Source organism: Apaloderma vittatum, unplaced genomic scaffold, assembly GCF_000703405.1.
Source record: "Apaloderma vittatum isolate BGI_N311 unplaced genomic scaffold, ASM70340v1 scaffold10012, whole genome shotgun sequence".
Classification (NCBI taxonomy): Eukaryota; Metazoa; Chordata; class Aves; order Trogoniformes; family Trogonidae; genus Apaloderma; species Apaloderma vittatum.
In genome coordinates, this window is record NW_009701891.1 from 1 (window position 1) to 532 (window position 532).

A 532-nucleotide genomic window follows, 5' to 3' on the forward strand; every position below is an offset into this window, starting at 1 on the left:
CCACCACAGCACAAGCACCCTGGGAAAGGCCAGCATCTGCCCGGCCCCGAACGGAGCCCAGTTCCATCCGAGAGTGATGAGTTCAGCTCCTTCCTCTACTGGCGAGCCCCCCTGCCCAGCATCGAGGATGAGCTGCAGGAGCTGCTGGTGAGACCCGGGGCATCCTCTCCTCCTGTCCCTTCTACCCTGGTCACCTGGTGCGTGCAGTAGCCGACTGTCTCCTCCCTCCCAACCCCCCCAGAAAGCTCAAGTCACCTCCGTTAGCGCAGAGACCTCGGAGGAGCACCGGAGCTCTGAGGATGCAGCCAGCGCTGAGGAAGAGGAGGATGAGGAGAGCGACGATGAGGGTTGGATAACGCCCAGCAACCTCAAGCAGGTCCAGCAGGACACGGGGCACTGCGACACTGCTCCCGTTGGCATCCAGGTCGGCTGCGTCACCACTGACTTTGCCATGCAGGTAGGTGCTGGGTGCTGCCCGGCTCAGGACCGGCTCCAGCCGTGGACTCCGCAGGTAATGGGGGCGCCCCTGCGA

The 532-nt window shown here is 64.3% G+C and overlaps 1 protein-coding gene across 1 annotated transcript in view; it reads left to right on the forward strand.

Moving 5' to 3' along the window:
* Nucleotides 1-61: 61 nt before the first annotated feature.
* Nucleotides 62-532, forward strand: part of NOB1 (NIN1/RPN12 binding protein 1 homolog (S. cerevisiae)) — a gene marked incomplete at its 5' end in the record, with an annotated part of 8,587 nt that continues 8,116 nt past the window's right edge. The window contains 2 exons of the mRNA XM_009879325.1: nucleotides 62-147; nucleotides 242-457. Of these exons, the coding sequence (XP_009877627.1) occupies nucleotides 62-147; nucleotides 242-457 (302 nt within the window). The remainder of the gene's footprint in view (nucleotides 148-241; nucleotides 458-532) is intronic.